Below are 18,651 nucleotides of genomic sequence, written 5' to 3'. Positions count from 1 at the left end.
CCCGTTTTGTTTTTTTACTTCAAAATAAGATATGTGCAGTGTGCATAGGAATTTGTTCATAGTTTTTTTTTAAACTATAGTCCAGCCCTCCAACGGTCTGAGGGACAGTGAACTGGCCCCCTGTTTAAAAAGTTTGAGGACCCCTGGTGTAAAGCAAGAGAACCATCTCTTCTTTAAGATGTTGGCTTTGGAAATAGTGGTCAGGGAGGGCTTTTCTGGAAAAATGAACTGAGATTTGAAAGATAATATAGGACTAAATAGGGCAAGAGGATGAGCAGATAGCTGATTCTAGATAAAGGAAATATTATACACATGTCATTTGAGGCCAGGGTAGCTGACAGGGAGAGTGGCATTAAATGAGGCTAAAGCAGATGGCCTTGGCCAGATAATGCAGATCTTTGTAGGCTATTTAAGGATGTTGGTCTTCATCCTAAGAAAGCCATAAATTATTTTAAATAGATATATTACATTAAAGGTACTTCCCTATCCTTCTCTTTTAGAAATTTAGCTGCATTTTTTAAACTTTAGGCTGCTTCTTAAGTTGACTGTATGTCTTTTCCATCATTAGTAAGATCTGATGTTTTCCTTCTTTGTTTTGACAATTTGGCTGCCTTCAGTGTACATTTTGAAGTTGTTTTCAAATTATTATCTTTTCATGCTTGAGTTTTAGATGTTTCTTTTTCAGAACCTGGAACCATAAATTTCTTTTTACATACCTATTTCTGAAGGTGCCATATCAATCACTGCTGAGCATATCTGATTCTTAAAATTTAAGTGGTTAAGGGCAAATTTTAAAAATGTTCCTTTGTAAAATATGGGTGTTGACAATAATTCCTCTATGTTTGTCCATAGTATTTCTAGAAGGCGATTGATTTATATGTAATGGATTCCTTCCATTCAACTTTATCTTCTCTCACTATAAAGGGCTCCCATTCTTGTGTCTGAACTTCAAAGGAAACTGGATTCCAAAATGATGGGCTTGGAGCAGTCATCAATTTCTCAGCTTTATACATTACTAGAGGCCCGATGTACAAAATTCATGCAAGAGTAGGCCTTCCTTCCCCCAGCTGCCAGCACTGGCTTCCCTCTGGCACCCAGGACCCAGGCTTCCCTCATAGCCCTGGCTTCATTTGGAAGGTTGTCCGGAAGGACATCCGGTCTAATTAGCATATTACGCTTTTATTATTATAGATAGCATGAAATGTATAAGAAGAGTTAGGTAACTAACATCTAACAAAGTAGGTGCCAAATAGTTTATCATGAAACTTGTCCTGTTATGAGGTAATAAAGTTTTGACCCTAGAAATGAAACCTTATACTTGCCACTATCAGATTAATGTGTACCAAACTAGAGGCACTAATGTTGGTCTCTTTCTAGCATGAAAATTTTGGTCTTTCTGTGGTGTTTGGCTATTATTAAAATTTGAGTTTCCTATATGAATCTCATTTCAAAAATGTTAATTCTTTATGAATTTAAATTAACCTTATTCTACCGACTGCTTTACAATTGTCAGATATTTGTGCTTGGAATCTTATCTCAGAATTTCAAATTCCTCATCTAGTTTCCCATTGCTTTGTTACTTGGCTTCCTCAGGAGATATGATAGGAAACACATAACAAAGATGAACCAAGTTCTTATCTGATATCTTACTACTGATCATCTGGACTCTGTACAGCCTAAAACCAAATATGCCTGACTAATCAATCCTACATGTTTCTTTTCCATCCCCTTTTTCTGATCTAGCTTAATTAATTAAGATGTAAATACAGTAGCCATCAGAGAGGGAAGAGGGTAAATCAGGAAGGGGAAGAAAACTGGCCTTTTTCCTTTGATGAAACCACCTGTGGAAGGGATCAACTAGGCCTCATTGTTACTTTTATTGTAGGTGCAAATCAGAGTGTTTACTTTTAAGAGGGAGAAGAGGAGGAGAAAATGTGCATAGCAAATTACATTCCCAGAGTTATTTTTTTAAGTTGGTAATTGAAATGAGGAATTTATTTTCTCAGAGAAATAATGTTAAAATGATGGCTGAATGTGCTTGCATCTCACTTAACTCATAATGTACCATTTAAAAACTGTCTCAGACCCTCTGTAGTGAAGGACCTTTCTATTTGTTTTTATTTTCCCATCTTTTGTAGATGGATACTTGTGTAAATACACTAATCACATGCTTGTAAATTATGGCAATATTAAATGTCTATAAAAGTTTTTAAAGTTGCCGGATCCGGTTCCTTGTTGTGGAGTGGTAAGTTTTCCCAATGAGACCTCAGTTTGCAGACTACATTTTGAGTAACATTGATTTAAAATATTTTCTGGAGTAGGTCAAGATGTTTCTGGCATTTTAAAATTGGAAGTGAAAAATCACATTTCCTATAAAACCAATGTAAATAATACTATAAGTATCACAGTGTAATGGCAATTACACTGACCTTAAAAATCTTGCTATTCTTGGGAGGATATCATTATCCTTATAAAAAGTATTTATCAAGTGCCTCTTCTTGATAGTAGAAGTTTTTATCAAGACACTGCTAGGTTCTAGGGGTGCTGATATAAAATGATTGTTGAAAGAGAACCTGTGTGAAAAAAATAGTGACAAAAAATGGTAAATAGAAGTGCTTATAAAGGAAATTAAGCTCTCTGATTATAAAGCTCTGGGATGGTTGGGGATTGGTTTTATGCAAGACTCAGTCCTGAGAGGTCATTTTCTCATTGTACAGATATCGGGTCACAGCTAATAACTAAAGCCAGAATTCAAACTTGAATTTTCTGTCTCTAATTAATCATTCTCATCTGTTTTCCTACTCTGTGTTATTGTAATCTGTTTTCCTATATAAGGCTTTAGTGGCGATAAAACAAATGGGAGCCATATTATAGACAACAGTAAGACAAAAGATTTGGCAGCTAAGGACTCATTAGAAAATTTGGAGAAAGGAATATTACATGGTGTTTTTGACAAAATTAACCTGGTTTTAGCCTGTAGGTTTTTTAACTGAAGCAACTAAGAATAGGATAGGCTGGTTGTGACTAACGTATTATTTTCCAATATGTGTAAATTCTGTAATTTCCAATCATTACATGCTCCTTAATACTATCTTGCTTCAGTGTCTTTATACAGGGTGTGCCCAAAAAATGAATACACAATGTCTGTAGATTCTACTACATTTTGAAAATGAAATGTATTTTCATGAACACTTTCTTTATAATTATTCAAAGCATGTATATATATTTTTGGGGATACCCTGTATAACTCTTTCCCCCTGCTTATAAGAAAGCCTAGATTATCACCATCTTTTTTAACCAAAAAAACCCCCATACCCTTTATGGATCCTTATGCCTTTTTCTTTCACTAGTAAATTTTTTTTTAATAAAGGGAGACTTTTAAAAAAATATTTTTTTATTGATTTCAGAGACGAAAGGAGAGGGAGAGGGAGAGAGATAGAAACATCAACTATGAGAGAGAATCATTAATTGGCTGCCTCCTGCACGCCCCCCCACTGGAGACTGAGCCTGCAATCCGGGCATGTGCTCTTGACTGGAGTTGAACGTAGGACCCTTCAGTCCACAGGCAGATGCTCTATCCACTGAGCCAAACCAGCTAGGGCATAGTAAATTTATTCATTTAAAATCTTCATTGTTGAAAGTATTACATATGTTCCCCCCCCCCAATTGACCCCCTCCAGCCCTTTTGTAAAAAATATTTTTACTGATTTCAGAGAGAAAGGTAGAGGGAGAGAGAGAGAGAAACATCAATGATGGGAGAGAATCATTGATAGGCTGCCTCCAGCAGGCCCTCAGGCATGTGCCCTTGACCAGAATCAAACCAGGGACCCTTCAGTTTGCAGGCTGACACTCTGTACACTGAGCCAGACTGGCTAGGGCTCTTTTTCTTTTTCATTAATCCTCATCCATTGATTTTTAGAGAGAGTGGAAGGGAGGGGGAGAGACAGAGAGAAATATTGATGTGATTGGTTGTCTTCCACACACTGAGGTTACGTGTCCTTGATGAGAATTGAACCCCGGACCCTTCAGTCCACAGGCTGATGCTCTATTCACTGAGCCAAACCAGCTAGGGCGATTACTCTAGTCAATTTCTTTTCTTTTCTTTTTAAATATATTTTATTGATTTTTTACAGAGAGGAATAGAGAGTTAGAAACATCGATGAGAGAGAAACATCAATCAGCTGCCTCCTGCACACTCCCTACTGGGTATGTGCCCGCAACCAAGGTACATGCCCTTGACCGGAATCGAACCTGGGACCCTTGAGTCCGCAGGCCGATGCTCTATCCACTGAGCCAAACCGGTCAGGGCCCTAGTCAATTTCTTGAGTAAGAGATCAGTACTGCTTCCCTTTCCCCATCATCTATTCCAGCCGTGGGCAAACTACGGCCCGCGGGCCAGATCCAGCCCGTTTGAAATGAATAAAACTAAAAAAAAAAAAGATCGTACCCTTTTATGTAATGATGTTTACTTTGAATTTATATTAGTTCACACAAACACTCCATCCATGCTTTTGTTCCCGCCCTCCGGTCCAGTTTAAGAACCCATTGTGGCCCTCGAGTCAAAAAGTTTGCCCACCCCTGATATTCTCTATTGCCCCCTCCCTGTCTGGGATCTATCACACTACAGAAACTATTCTGGAAAGTTATGAATGGCTTCTGATCAACAAATAGATTGTTTTATTTTGTGGTTTAAAGATACTACAAAAGCCTGTTGATGTTTCTATTATTCTATCCCATCTTAATCGTTTTTCATTGTGAGTAGATATTTTCAAAACAAATAGGATCTTTGTAATTTATTCTTTTTCCTTTTCTATTGCTTATAAAACTACTAGTGGAAATGACATGTTGAAACAGTCATTTGTAATTGTGTATTATACCCACCCCTGATTGAAGTAGAAAGTGATGGTTTTTTATATTTGTTAGAAGGTTGAATTCCCATAGCTTTGGAATATTCAGACACTTTTGTATGGACTCAGCAACCCTTATAAAAAAAAAAATTGTGGGGTGGGAAGGGAAACTTGTTCCTATGTTATAGGTATAACACTAAAGCACAGTAAATCATCTTTGCCTCTCATTCGGTGGTCTATTTTTATCTGCCTTAATCCTTTGGTGTTTGCATTTTTGTGTGTGATATTTGTTTGTTTGATTTTTAATGTGTAGACACTTTCAGATGTCATACTTAATGGAAAACATGGAGTCATGGGCTTGAATCGAGTTAAGAATAAGAAAATCAAATACTTGTAAATTACCTGAAGTAGCTTTGATCTTAATGTTATGTTTTAAAGTCTAGGCTATTTTTATTATAGAGCATTAAAGTGATAAATGTTTTGTTTGTTCTGTTTAGCTTGTCAGCTCATCTGCAGCTTACCTTTACTGGTTTCTTCCACAAAAATGGTATGTACTTTAAACATATTGGCATTCTAACAAAACACCATTGTTAATTAAAATATTACTTCATGTGTGTAAATTTATAAAATGGGAAAGATGTTGAGTCTGATAAATGTTAAACTTCTCGTTAGTTGACTTCGCCAATGCTTTCCATTATTGCTTTATGTGGTGAATAATGGGATGTGGAAGATGTAACTTGCAACTCTTTAAAAGTTAGTAGTTCTCAAGTTTTAGTGCTTCTGAAAATATCTTGGCACTTTTTAAAATCCGTATAGCTGGGCCCTACAAAGACTCAGATCTACTAGGATGGAGTTTAAGAGTCTACATTTTAATAAAGCACCAAGTCTAACTGGTGTATAACTCAGTAGTTGAGGGTCAACCCATGTGCCAAGAGGTCGCCAGTTCAATTTCCAGTCAGGGCACATGCCTGGGTTGCAGGATCACTACCTGGTAGGGGCCATGCAGGAGACAGCCGACCAAAGATGTTCCTCTCTCATCCATGTTTCTCTCCCTTTCCTTTCTTCTCTCTCAAAATCAATAAAAACATATTTTTTAAAAAGAAAGAAGATTGCTGTCCTACTAAAAAAACCCAAATAGTTTAATAAACAAAATGATTATATTAGAACAGTTTGATAGCCAGCTTTTTTTACATTACAATTATGAGCTCTGTTCATATCTCTATTGGCAGCTAGTGTAACTTCTTTCTAGTTTTGCTTTAGATCTGGTCCATATTTTGTATAGGAGTAACTTGAGTAGCACTTTTGTGGTTTTCCCCCCCTAACCCATTTATAATCTTATAGAGTCTTTATTTCTAATCATGATCTAGTTTTCTGTGATACTTTTAAAGTACATGGACTCTAACACTTAAGAAACTTATCATTTGAATTTTGTAGGTTTGTGAACCCTTTGTTCCCAGGGACTTACGTAAAACATATATAAATTCTCCATCACTATTGATAGTAATTGAATAATATTTACTGATCATTATTATTTTGTTAGTTAATATTAACTTAGTTGAATTAATTTTAGTTGAATTAATTAGTTGAAATTAATTGAAAAGTAGTTTGGTTAAACTGTTCTCATGTCTGCATGACAAAATGTGTAAAGTTCAAAAATTGCTTGAATTCACTTGAATCTTTTATTTTTCCTTGATATTACTTAAGTAAATGAGAAAGTAGACTCTGTTGATACTTCTGTTACCAGAAAATAAATTCCCATTATAATCAAATTAGTGGAATTTGGGAAGAAGCAGATAGATATATTGCCTCTCCTGTCTATTCAAAGTATTGTTATAGGTTGTTGGTTTTTTTTAAGAAGTAATTTTTTTAATGTTTTTATTGATTTTTAGAGAGAGAGGAAGGGACAGGGATAGATAGATAGAAACATCCATAGAGAAACTGGATCGAGCCAGCAACCTGGGCATGTGCCCTGATTGAGAATTGAACCAGTGATGTCTTAGTTCCTGGGTCAGAGCTCAACCATTGAGCCATGCTGACCAGGGAAGAAATAATATTTCTAAGAAACCAGGATAGAAAACCAACATCCAGGTCTCTAAAATCTGATTATTTTTTCTTTGTTTTTTAAATGAAGACTTTTTGTTTAGCAGTTACTATTTGAAACTGCTTAGAATGAATACACAAAGATTATTAGGGTGCTATTTTTGGAGTAAGTAATGTTTGGAGAGTAATGTTTTGTTACTGGATTTTAGCCATTGGATTATTTTTGCTATATTAAAGTATTTTTATCGTGGATATAATTTTCAAATAGACTGATTCAAATTCATTTTATGCACACTTTTTAAGTGAAAACTTGTCCAGAATCTCAAGACAAAAATTATTGCCGAAACCGGTTTGGCTCAGTGGATAGAGCGTCAGCCTACGGACTGAAAGGTCCCAGGTTCGATTCCGGTCAAGGGCATGTACCTTGGTTGCGGGCATATCCCCAGTAGGAGATGTGCAGGAGGCAGCTGGTCGATGTTTCTCTCTCATCGATGTTTCTAACTCTCTATCTCTCCCTTCCTCTCTGTAAAAAATCAATAAAATATATTTTTTAAAAAAAATTATTTTATTTCTGTATGTTTATAGATTCATTTATTATAATTCTTCCACATAATACTGAAACTTGATAATGAATGGGTAAATATTTAAAATTTTGACCTATTCAGGCTTTAGGTTTTAAAGACAAGCTATGGCCCAGTGTGGCTCAATGGTTGAGCATCGACCTATGAACTGAGAGGTCACTGGTTCAATTCCCAGTCAGGGCACCTACCCAGGTTGTGGGCTCAATCCCCAGTAAAGGGCCTGCAGGAAGCAGCTGATCGATATTTCTCTCTCATCGATATTTCTCTCTCTCCTTTTCCCTCTAAAAAAGTCAATGAAAACATTTAAAAAATAAAAATAAAGTCAAATTATGGAAAATAATTTGTTAGTTAATTGGTATAGGTAATACAGAATATATTTTAAAATTAAAATACTTAAACCTTTGTGAGCCAAGAGATTCCTTGCAGTGGTTCTCAACCTTCCTAATGCCGCGACCCTTTAATACAGTTCCTCATGTTGTGGTGACCCCCAACCATAAAATTATTTTCGTTGCTACTTCATAACTGTAATTTTGCTACTGTTATGAATCGTAATGTAAATACCTGATATGCTATATGTGTTTTCCAATGGTCGCGACCCACAGGTTGAGAACCGCTGCTAGAGAAATTCTCATGAAAAGGTCAAAAATAGATATTTTTATTTTGAAATGATAATATGCTTATGTAACTTTTTTTAAATTCATTTTTTTATCTCTTTGGTCTTGAGTCAAATCAAAGATTTTTTAGTTTAACATCTCTGTATTCACAGTGAAACATGTATACATTTAAATGTTTTTTCCTCCTGAACTATTTTATTGGTGCTTTCCACCAAGAAGCTTTAACTATATTTGTCTTTTTTTTTTTTTTACAATTGCAGTTTATTACATTCTTTTATTGTTAAAATTGTTAAATCTTTATAGCAGAAGTAATCAGAAGTAATCAGTAAGCCTTTTTAGTTTTAATTAAAATAATTGAGCCATTATCTGAATGAAAAGAAAATGACAGGCCCTAGCAGGATAGAGCATGATCCTGATATGCCAAGGTTTCAGTTCAATCCCAGGTCACCCAGTGAATGCATAAATAGGTAGAACCAACAGGTTGATGTTTCTATCTTTCTCTCCCTGGCCCTCCCTCCCTCCTTCCTTCACTCTCCTTTCCTCTCTCTCTTTAAAATCAATAATTAAAACAATTTAGGGGGAGAAAAGAAAATCAGTATATAAGAAGGTAATTACAATTGTCTTGTGAAAGGTTTATTTAAATGACTTTATATGTAAAGGCTTATTAAGAGTTTGCTGCACATTTGAAACTGATTTTGGCCCTCGCTGGTAGCTCAGTGGTTAGAGTTTCGGCCCACAGACTGAAGGGTCCTGGGTCAATTCTGGTCAAGAGCATGTACCTCAATTGTAGGCTCGATCCCCAGCCCCAGTCAGGGCACGTGTCGAGGCAACCAGTCGATGTGTCTCTCTCACATAGGTACTTCTCTCTGTCTCTCCCCCTCGCTTCCACTGTCTCTAAAAATCAATGGAAAAGGTATCCTCGAGTGAGGATTAACAAAAGGAAGAAAAGAATGAATAAAATTCTGACAAGTCTTTTTTATTAGAAATTTCTAGACTTCTTAGGAAAATGAGTATTGTATTTATATATTTTTAAAAATACATTTGAAATATTGATTTTTCTGTTTAGATAAGCCATCACAAAACTCAGAAAATGAACAAAATTCTGTTACTCTGGAAGTCCTGCTTGTGAAAGTTTGCCACAAAAAAAGAAAGGTAACATATACAATGATATTGGTAGATTAAGTAAGATAATTTTTAAAATTTGAATATGTTCATGTGTATATACTTTGTATTTAAACCTTGAAAGCTTTTAAATATGTTAGTGCCTGAATTGTAAAACTGATAACCTCTTTGCCAACCTCCCAGATCTGTGTGTTTTCCTAGTCTGGCTGTAGGTTATATGCATAAAACTTTCTCCTGTAGGAGTCTGACAATGAAGGGAAGAAGCTATCTTTTAACATTTTAAGACATAAATTCTGTTACTTCCCTACTACTTAAGTCTCTTCTTACACCCATTGAAATTTTAAATAAGGGCTAAGAGAGAGTTTTTCCAAAAGGATTATTTTTTTTCAAAAATAATCCTCAGGCTAAGAAATTGTGTTGCCAGCGTTATCAGCCATTAACTTGTTAATATATTGCTTCAAGTTTTTATTATAAGACTAGAGGCCTGGTGCATGAAATTCATGCACGGGGGTGGGGTTCCCCCCCCTCAGCCCAGCCTGCACCCTCTCCAATCCGGGACCCCTCGGGGGATGTCCGAATGCAGTTGGACATCCCTCTCACATTCCAGGACCGCTGGCTCCTAACTGCTCACCTGCCTGCCTGCCTGCCTGATCGCCCCTGCTGGCCCCCCTGATCACCCCTAACCGCCTCTGCCTTCTGGCCTGGTTGCCCCTCACTGCCCTCTCTACCGGCCTGGTTGCCCCTCACTGCCCCCCTCTGCCGGCCTGGTCACCCCTTACTGCCCCCCATGCCGGCCTGGTCACCCCATGCAGCCTGCTGCTCAGTCATTTGGTCGTCCCTCACTAACCCCCCTGCCAGCCTGGTTGCCCCACTCAGCCTGCTGCTAGGTTGATTGGTCATCCCTCACTAACCCCCCTGCCGACCTGGTTGCCCAGTCGTTTGGTTCCACACACACACACACACACACACACACACCCGCCAGCCTTGTCACCCCACTCAGCCTGTTCAGTCGTCCGTTTGGTCGTCCGTTTGGTTGCGATGGCCCCTGGCTCTTTATATATATAGATGAAAGTATTGTCATAAAAACAAGTGTTATAATGGTTAAATTTCCTGGACAACCCACCAAAGCCAACAGATAGACTTTTAGTAGCCTTAAGTCAAGTCCATGGGTATTTTGAAGTTCCTATTGCTGATGTTCTTCCAAAATCATAGTAAGGTGATACAGGACTTGAAAACTGCTAGAGCATTGGTATGGATGGACTAAGGTGACAAGAGATGGCAGAGTAAATATATATTAAAAACTTTGCAGTTAAGAAATACCACTTTCTGTGCCTCCAACTCCCATGCACATATGACATGCAGTGATGTGAAAATTCTTTAATATATATTTTGATTTAGGCAAAGATATGTGAATATACCTATAGTATCCTTTTTATGTTTAAAAAATAATACACATAAATATTTTCTTGGAAAGATGGATATACTAATATTAGTCATCTCTGGAGGGTAAGATCTGGGGGGGTGTGAGAAACATTTTTCATTTTATACTCTTTTGTGGATTAGACTTTTTTTTAACCATAAACATTTATTCATTTTTAAAAGCTATAATGAAATATGTACTATATTTTCTTGTTATAAAGGTCTTTTGCATCTTCTACTTTTTCAACTATGCTCTATAATTCTAGTTATATGATTACAGAACGTTACTCATAAGATGAATATTGCCTCTGTTAAACAACATATTTAAATGAATTTACTTATGTCATAATGTTGACAGGTTATAATTCTCTTTTCATTTCTAATGGTCTCATCTATATTTTTGTTAAAATATAAAATTTAAGGGATAAGATTAATAAGTTTAATGTTCTAAGCATGATTTTAATTTCATATTTCTAATTTAGAACTTTTAAATTATCAGCTAAATATTGGATATACTGTATCATTATTTTCAACATATTGGAGAAATCCTCATTTGTGTTAATATTTGGAATATACTTGTTCCAAATTTTGTTTTTGCTTCATCACAATTTCACAACTATGGTTAGAATTTTAGTATGTCATTTGGGAATCTTGGCCTATAGCATGTTTCCTATAGCCGTGATTACAAGTTTATTGTAATTCTAATAATTGCATGTATATAAATAAATATAATTTAATAATCTTTACTTTTGCAGGATGTAAGTTGTCCAATAAGGCAAGTTCCTACAGGTAAAAAGCAGGTGCCTTTGAATCCTGACCTCAATCAAACAAAACCTGGAAATTTCCCATCCCTTGCAGTTTCCAGTAATGAATTTGAACCTAGTAACAGCCATATGGTGAAGTCTTACTCATTGCTATTTAGAGTGACTCGTCCGGGAAGAAGAGAGTTTAATGGAATGATGAATGGAGAAACCAATGAAAATATTGGTAATTTTATTTTAATAATATGACTAGATTTTATCATAGGAGATTACAGTGGTTAATGAAAATTATTGAACCAGTGTATCTTAAAAGTATTCATAATTTTGTACTATTTCTTTTTTAGTTATTGTAATAATTTTTTAAGACTGCCATTCCATGGGGAAAAAATGATGCAGAACTAGAACTGAATTGCACGTTTTCTAATAGCATTGCTTTTATTTGCAAATCTCTGATAGTCTAATGAGATAATTTTATGGTAGATTGCCCAGGCTCTTGGACTATTGGCTATTGTGCTGTACTAGGTATTTAATTTGTAAAGTTCTCATTATTACATGGTGAAACATACTTCATACAGTAAAATAATAAATTGAACACTGGATGGGAAAAATTGGAATTTCAAATTAGCCTCACAGCAAACAATAAATTCACTACCACCTCAACATTTTATTGTGGAAAATTTCATATATACAGAACAGTCAAAAGAATTTGTGAACACCAATATCCTCACATTCAACACATAGATTGTGCAATTAATATTTTATTATACTTGGTGATTATGTATATCCCAACAGTTCTGAATCCACCTTTGAGGTAATCATTCAACCAACATATAGGTGCTGGGGATACAAAGTTGATTAAAACACCCAGTTTTATCCTCCATAGGCTCACAACCTAGAGTATGGAGATAGACAAATACAAATAAATACAATTGACCGTTGAACCAATGCGGGGGTTAGGGGTGCCTAACCCACCCCACCTCACCTACCTCTGCAGTTGAAAAATCCATGTATTAATCTTTGAGTTTTTTTATTTTTTTAGGTGGTATACAGAATCTTTTTTTAAAACTATGTTTTTATTGATTTCAGAAAGAGGGAGAAAGGGATAGAAACATCAATGATGAGAGAGAATCGTTGATCGGTGCCTCCTGCATGCCCCTTACTGGGGATTGAGCCTGCAACCCGGGCATGCCCTGACTGGGAATTGAACTTTGATCTCCTGGTTCATGAGTTGACACTCAACCACTGAGTCACACCAGCTGGGCTAATCTTTGAATCTTTAAGTACCCTTTGAAGTTGTTGAAAAAAAACCATGAATGAGGAGGATTTTTTTTTCTTCTTGCCTAGCAAGGTCAAGATTATTCTCAATAGATATGGGGTTACTGTCAATGAGTGTCAAAAAGTAGGACATTCATATATATCATAAAAACATTAGAAACATGTAAGTCTGCATATTATATTGCAACTTAGTGTAATTTGTACCTCATTTGGGATAAATAAGGGGTTGTATATCATAAATAGGACATTTGTGCTTGAATATTTTATTCATGAGAAATGTTTATCAAATTCAGATGTCAATGAAGAACTTCCAGCTAGAAGAAAACGAAATCGTGAAGATGGGGAAAAGACATTTGTGGCACAAATGACAGTATTTGATAAAAACAGGTAACGCTGATGGACAAGTGAGGTTCCCATAATGTTCTGAACATCTTTTTATCCCAAAGTAGAATGTAGTGGTGATATTATTTCTTTGCCTTTGTTTCTCTTTATTCTTATGACTGAAAAAAAATATATTTTCTCTTTATCACATAGAAAACTATAAACACAGATGAGGAACTATTTGAATGGCTCAGTTAAGATTATTTGGCAAGTGTTTTTTGAGTGTCTACCCTGTCAGATACTGTTCTAGGTAGTGAAAAGGCAATGAAATGTCTGCCTTCATGGAACTTCTAGTGGAGGAAACATACACCACCCCTTCAAAAAATTATATCAACTGATGTCACTTAGTGGTGAGTGCTGTGAAGAAAAATAAAGAGAATAAATGGTTGTTTTACAGAGAAAGCCTCAGAGAGGGTAATATATGAGTAGAGACCTGAATGCAGTGGGTCCTGTGCAAATTTTGAGGTTATGTAATTACTAAAATTAAGGAAGAAAATTGTGTGTAATCATTGTATGTCTCTATGTACATTTGGCACAGGGGAGCAAAGAACACTTGGATTTATAATTATCTTATCAGTTTTCATTTGGGAATAAAGCATCTAATTGCCAGTAAAAGATGATCTAGGAGGCAAATGCAGTTTCTTTCTTTTTTTTAATATATTTTATTGATTTTTTACAGAGAGGAAGGGATAGGGATAGAGAGTGAGAAACATCGATCAGCTGCCTCCTGCACACCCCCTACTGGGGATGTGCCCACAACCAAGGTACATGCCCTTGACCGGAATTGAACCTGGGACTCTTCAGTCCACAGGCCGACGCTCTAGCCACTGAGCCAAACTGGTCAGGGCTGCAGTTTCTTTTTTGACAGGATTGGAGGTGAAACCTATAACATGACATATTTCTGGCTCCAGGCTGCTCACTGGTAGTTCACTGTCAAGTATAGGATAAAGAACTGAGTGTAGCAACTAGTACATTCCTTGTATTCTTTAAAAAGTACTAGTTTGTTGCTGTAATATTATCACTTACTAGTCACCATGTAAAGAAAGGTATAAGACTTTTAATAGGAAAGCAAAGATGATTAGGAATAATACCACAAAATTTGGGTACCATATTGTCTTAGAATATATCACTTAATATCACAGTATTACTATTGGCAGAACAAATATAGTGTCTTTTTAAAGTCGGAAATTTGAATGTGGATCAAAGATTTGAATGGAAAATAACAATCATGTACTAGGAGATAGTGGTTATGTCTGTGGGAGAAGCAATGAGGATATGGCACACTGGGCTTTATTGATGTTGGTAAATGTTCTATTTTAGGCAGGATGGGGAGGTATGTTGAATTATTTTTAAAATTATTAACATATACCTTACATATATATTAACATTTTTTAATATGTTACATGTGAAATACTGCTTACATATATATTACATTTTTTAATATGTACATGTGAAATACTGCTTTTTATTTAATGATAAAAACTATGAAAAAACCATGGGAGAATTTCCCTTCAACTGATTTTGAAAATTTCCAAACTTACAAATAAGTTGTGAGAATAATACAGGTAATTAATGCCCATAGAGCCTTCATCTAAATTCATCAGTTTTTAGCATTTTTACTACATTTGCTTTATTTGTGAGTGTATACTTTGTTTTTTATGAATGATTTGAAAGTTTGTGATACTCCATTTCTGCTGAATACTTCAAGGTGTGTCTCCTAAGAACAAGAACATTTCCCTCCACAATCACAATACACCTATCATATTAAGGAAATTTAACATAATAATATAATACTGTCTCCCCAATTAACCCAAATAATGTCATTTATAGCTCTTTACCCTTTACCCCCAATTGAGGACTGTTATCTGTAGTTACTTGTCAGTTGTCATATCTGTTCAGATTCCTTTGAATTGGAATAGTTCTCCAGTTTTGTTTGTTTGCTTTTTGTGACACTTTTTTTTAAAGTATAGGCCTGTAGGTTTGAAGAATTCTCTCAATTTGGACTTTTGTGGTTGGTTTCTTAATGAATATATTCAGGTTAAACATTTGAGCAGGAACTAAATAGTGATGTTCTTTGCACATCACAGATAATATAGGTTTGATCACTTGATTAAGGAGGTATCACCATATTTCTCCATTATACAATACCTTTTACCTTTAATTAATTAATTAATTTATTTATTTATTTATTTTGTAATGCTCACCTGAGGATATTTTCCCATTGATTGCTTTTAGGGAGAGTGGAAGGGATGGGGAGAGATAGAGAGAAACATCAATGTGTGAGAGAGACATCGATTGGTTACCCTGAGATTGCTCAGGGATTGAACCTACAACCATGTAGCATTGATAAGACACACTAACAGCTGAGCTCTGTAATTAATCAGTATGTAATTTCTGTGGTAATACATGAAACTGGGTAAATGTCCTTTTACCCAGCAGTATGGCATCCATTGAGGATTCTTGATTAAATGAATTATTCTTTTTTTTTTTTTTAATATATTTTATTGATTTTTTACAGAGAGGAAGGGAGAGAGATAGAGAGTTAGAAACATCGATGAGAGAGAAACATCGATTAGCTGCCTCCTGCACATCTCCCACTGGGGATGTGCCCACAACTCAGGTACATGCCCTTGACCAGAATCGAACCTGGGACCTTTCAGTCCGCAGGCCGACGCTCTATCCACTGAGCCAAACCGGTTTCGGCATAAATGAATTATTCTTATGACAGTTGCCAATTGGTAACTTTCTATCATTTCTTCTACTTTTATTGGCAGTTTCCTATAAAGTAGAGCATTCCTTCCCTCAACTTAAAATAACAAAGTGGCGAGTGAATTAACAAATTCTATTTTTATTCAGTCTGCTCTAATCTATTCATGTGGTTATTCATTTTAATATACAAATTGTCCCAAATTTGGTCAGGAAAAGCACCTCTAAGCAGGCTCCTGTGTTCTTTTGACTTAAGTATTTTTTTTGTTTTATTTTGTTTGTTTTTCCTTATTTTCTAGGGTAGTAAAATATTTCCAGCTTACATTCTCCTTTTTCTACCTCTGTTCTGGAATTGGCCATTTCTTCAAGGAATCTTGGTTCCTTTTAGTAAAGTATTTGCAAGCCAAGATCTGGGGAGTTAGATGTGTAAAGATTCTTTTTATAGTCTCAGAAATTAAAGTCTCCTTAAAGAATAATCAGAATTCAAAAAAATATATAGAAAAAGTATGACATATTGAGCAAAAATATAAAATTACTTCTGAAAGCAGAAAAAAAATAAAAAATGAAAGTCAGGGAAATTAATTTTAACTCATACTATAGATAGATGTCTTATTCCTCTAATACAAAAAGATCATACTAAGTAAAAAGAAAAATACCACAGCCCTTGAAGAATGGGCAAGAGATATGATAAAGATGTTTACACACACAAATACACACACACACAATATATATATATGGTTCTTAAGCAATTAAAAGTTATCTGTATATAAAAGTACACTGAGATGTCATTTTTTTCACTTACCAGTTTGGCAGAGATAAAAGAAAAAGCACTATTGATCAAGCTTTAGGGGAGAAGGGCTTCATACATTACAGGTAGGAAGGTAAATTTGATCGAACCTATCAAATATACAATCAGAATAGAATATTATATACCTATGTAGATGCATGAGGGAAGCTTCTTTTCAATTTAGAAGTATATGAATATATTACCTATTTAAATAAAATTAGCTTTTTAAAATATTAAGTTAAAATAGCTTTGCATTCTATTGAAGAGGAATAAATTCAAGTACAGCATAAAGACAAAAATTCCTTTTTTTTTTTTTTAAGAGAGAGAGTGGAAGGGAGAGGGAGAGGCAGAGAGAAAAACATCGATGTGAAAGAGACACATCGATTGGTTGCTTCCTGCATGTGCCCCGACCAGGGCTGGGGATTGAGTCTGCAACCGAGGTACATGCCTTTGACTGGAATTGAACCCGGGTCCCTTCAGTGCACAGGCTGATGCTCTAATCACTGAACAAACTGGCTAGGGCAAGACAAAAATTCTTAAGTCTCAAAGTCATTTGTCTAAGAGTCAGTCTTTGGAGACAGATTGTCTGGATTTAATTGCTAGTTCTGGCTACTTACTGTGTCATCTTAAGGCAAGTTACTTAACCTCTCTGTTCCTCATTTTTTCTTCTGAAAAATGGAGTAATAGCATCTTCATAGAACTGTTGGGAAGATTAAATCAACTATGTAAAGTCTTTAAAATAGTGCCCGGCACATCGTAAGCACTCGATAAATGTTAGCTGTTATCACCTAACAGATTTTTTCTTAAGACTGATGAAGAGAAGCCAGGTTCTTCTTGCTATATATAATGAATTGTTGAGCATAATTGAAGAATGCTATTTAGTATAGTGTTACCAGTGTTTAAAAATGTAAATTATATATACACACACACACACACACACATTAAAACTATACTATGGGTATAATTTAGTTGATTTTTTTATTCAGCTGGTACTTCATTTACCCATGAAATATTTATTGAGCACCTATATGTGCCAGGTGCCCCCAGGATCTTATAGTTATTAGACTCGTCATTGTAATCATAATTTTTTTTTTATTATTGGTCAAGTATAAAAGTCAAGAACTCTATTTCAAATATTTACAGTAGGTAAAAATAACAGAAGTATAATTCTTAGTAGTCCCCTAAGGCAAGTATTGTAACACTATCCCATTTTTACAAGTAAAGCCTGCACACATACTTTATACTTAGTGTTTAAAACTTGCTAAGTTTTGAGGCCATAGGTATATTATACTTTAAATGTTTAAGGTTATATCTGAGTAGCTGCATTAATAAAATAATTCTATAGTAATAGTAGTTAAGAGTGGAAACCATTAAAATTGCTTGTGTCAAGAATGGAGTATAGGTATATTTTAAAATTTTGTTCGGTATATAAGCTAGTTTATAAATTTAATAAATGCTTTATAAATCTAAAGATGTAGAATTTATGTACTTACAATAATAACACGGGTTACTTTAAAGTGTATGTGTTTGTCTAACAGGCGCTTACAGCTTTTAGATGGGGAGTATGAAGTAGCCATGCAGGAAATGGAAGAATGTCCAATAAGCAAGAAAAGAGCAACATGGGAGACTATTCTTGATGGGAAGGTATGGACTATTTAGAAGGTTGAGCACGTTATAGTTATGAACTCCCATTTTTTATTGGTGTTTTTCTCCCTCAAATGCAAATTTATGTTGGAAGTGGAGTCCTTTGTTTTTGTACTTCGGAAAACACAAATAAAATTTACCTAGTTAGAGTATTTAATGGAAGGAATCCTCCTTGGAGCCAGACCAAATTTAGATTTTCACTCCTTGCTATGTGGCATCCAGCAAGTTACTTAAGCTTTGTGTTTTGGTTTTCTCATCTATAGAACAAGGCATAGAGTTGATGGATTAACTGAAATAATGAAGTTTGTTTAGCACTGTGCCTGGCATAAAATAAGTGCTCAATAAATGTTAACTGCTATTTTAAATCCCATTCATAGTAACAGCAGGTAACATGATGACTAATAAATTTATTAAGAAATCTGCTGGACTTAAATGAAGCACACTTAACATAATTCTTCTAAGAGACTTGATAAA

The 18,651-nt window shown here is 35.3% G+C and overlaps 1 protein-coding gene across 8 annotated transcripts in view; it reads left to right on the top strand.

Annotated features, from left to right (window-relative positions):
• SUZ12 (SUZ12 polycomb repressive complex 2 subunit) overlaps positions 1–18,651 on the top strand; it is a 45,363-nt gene that overhangs the window by 14,232 nt on the left and 12,480 nt on the right. For all 8 annotated transcript variants that reach the window (XR_002826118.1, XM_023743503.1, XM_023743502.1 and 5 more), the window contains 5 exons: positions 5,345–5,394; positions 9,149–9,234; positions 11,379–11,610; positions 12,953–13,046; positions 18,072–18,177. Coding sequence is in view for 7 of the 8 variants with exons in the window: in XM_023743503.1 (XP_023599271.1) it covers positions 5,345–5,394; positions 9,149–9,234; positions 11,379–11,610; positions 12,953–13,046; positions 18,072–18,177 (568 nt within the window). In the remaining variant the exon portion in view is untranslated. The remainder of the gene's footprint in view (positions 1–5,344; positions 5,395–9,148; positions 9,235–11,378; positions 11,611–12,952; positions 13,047–18,071; positions 18,178–18,651) is intronic.

The sequence above is a fragment of the Myotis lucifugus genome, unplaced genomic scaffold (assembly GCF_000147115.1).
Source record: "Myotis lucifugus unplaced genomic scaffold, Myoluc2.0 scaffold_396, whole genome shotgun sequence".
Classification (NCBI taxonomy): domain Eukaryota; kingdom Metazoa; phylum Chordata; class Mammalia; order Chiroptera; family Vespertilionidae; genus Myotis; species Myotis lucifugus.
The sequence above is the reverse complement of the archived record's forward strand: the minus strand, read 5'-3'. Positions and strand labels throughout refer to the sequence as shown.